Here is a 1,754-nt window from a genome sequence, read left to right on the forward strand (position 1 = left end):
GCTACAGTCCATGCAGTCACAAAGAGTGGGACACAACTCAAATGACTTTGCATGTGTGCCAAGTGTAGGGAGAATAATATTAATAGCTAATATGGATAGAATAGTCTTTAGGTGCCTGGCATTGTTTGTTTTATGTGAACTGGGTTAATTACTTGTCACAGCAACTTCATGAAGAGGGTACTCTTATTACCCATATTTTATGGATGAAGAGACTAAGGCATTTCTAAACATTTTAGAAATGCATGGTGAAACAGCTGTAATTCATATGATTGTTACTTCTATGCCAAGTACAAAGGTCATAATGATAAGAATAATACTGGTCGACCTGTGCGGGCAGACATTCGGGAAGGAGGTACAGGCCTGGTTTGGAGAACGTGAAAGAGAACAATGCCGAAGGACTCCGGCCCGCTAGTGCCTTTACATTGGCTTGGCTTTGGCTATGCAGCACTGGTTGCCTCTGGCGGGATCATTGGCTATGCAAAAGCAGGCAGTGTTCCGTCCCTGGCTGCTGGGCTCCTCTTCGGTGGTCTCGCAGGCCTGGGTTCCTATCAGCTGTCTCAGGATCCGAAGAACGTTTGGCTTTTCTTAGTCACATCTGGAACCTTGGCTGGCATCATGGGGATGAGATTCTACAACTCTAGAAAATTCATGCCTGCAGGCCTGATTGCAGGTGCCAGTTTGCTGATGGTCGTCAAACTTGGAATCAGTGCCTTGAGTAAACCCCATCAGTAATAGTCATGGCCCAGCTGGGACTCATGAAGAATTTTTAAAACTTCTCTTTTTCACGTATTAAGATAAACAAGTACAGCATTTTCATGTATTCTGACATTTTTCTTAAAAACAGACCAAAAAACACCACTGAATTTTGCAGAGAGAAAAAATCAGTCGTTATCATTACAGCCCTAAAGAGATGGGTAAGGTGTAACATAAGAGCTTCTTCCTGTGGTACCATCATACAGTTTGATTCTTGTACTTCAGTGTTATCTGTTCTTTGTGTATCTCTAGGTAACATCTCCAGGGATAGAATGTTAGGCTGTCACCATTGGGGCCCTCCAAGCCCCATGTACTGCTCAAGGAACAGTGTGAAAAGGATCTCTTAATGAGATTTAGGATAGCTATTCTTTTGCTTATCTTAGAGCACAGACCTACTTTGAAATTATGTTCAATAAAATCAATTAAAATAAAGTTTACTGTAAATGAAAAAAAAAAAAGAATAATAATAGTTAATGTGTATTAGTGTTGATTTTTTGTGACTCATGGTCTATGGCATTTTTGTGTTAGTTTATTTACTGTTCACAGCAGTACTATCATGTGACTCTTACTACTCACATTTTACATGCATCTATGGACAATTCCCTGGTAGCTCAGCGGGTAAAGAATCTGCCTACAGTGCAGGAGACCTAGACTTGATCCTTGAGTCAGGAAGACTCCTGGAGAGGGGAATGGCAACCCACACCAGTGTTCTTGCTTGGAGAATTCCATGGACAGAGGAGCCCAGCAGGCTACAGTCCATGGGTCTCAAACAGTTGGATACGACTGAGCAACCATCAGTTTCACTTTCATAGATAGCTATTACTTATCATTAGAAGAAGATGGAATTTGCAGCATCAATTCTATTCAATTAAAAAAAAATTTAATGATGTAACCTGTGAGAAATCTTTATTCCTGTAAGTAATGGGAATGGAAGAAGCTTTATTGTGGCAATATTACCCAATTTTTAAAACTTCTTTCAAGTTTTATGCTAAAAATAGGGC

General features: G+C 40.4%; 1 protein-coding gene across 1 annotated transcript; it reads left to right on the top strand.

Annotated features, from left to right (window-relative positions):
• Positions 1–322: 322 nt before the first annotated feature.
• On the top strand, positions 323–1,211 carry LOC120862751 (transmembrane protein 14C). The gene has a single exon (XM_040238838.1). The coding sequence runs from the start codon at positions 388–390 to the stop codon at positions 730–732; it is 345 nt and encodes a 114-aa protein (XP_040094772.1). The 5' UTR covers positions 323–387; the 3' UTR covers positions 733–1,211.
• The last annotated feature ends 543 nt before the right edge of the window (positions 1,212–1,754 follow it).

The sequence above is a fragment of the Oryx dammah genome, unplaced genomic scaffold (genome assembly GCF_014754425.2).
Source record: "Oryx dammah isolate SB20612 unplaced genomic scaffold, SCBI_Odam_1.1 HiC_scaffold_4, whole genome shotgun sequence".
Classification (NCBI taxonomy): Eukaryota; Metazoa; Chordata; class Mammalia; order Artiodactyla; family Bovidae; genus Oryx; species Oryx dammah.

Bases quoted from the DNA above. Each gene is read 5' to 3' on its own strand.
- LOC120862751 (XM_040238838.1), top strand. From the start codon at position 388: ATGCCGAAGGACTCCGGCCCGCTAGTGCCTTTACATTGGCTTGGCTTT.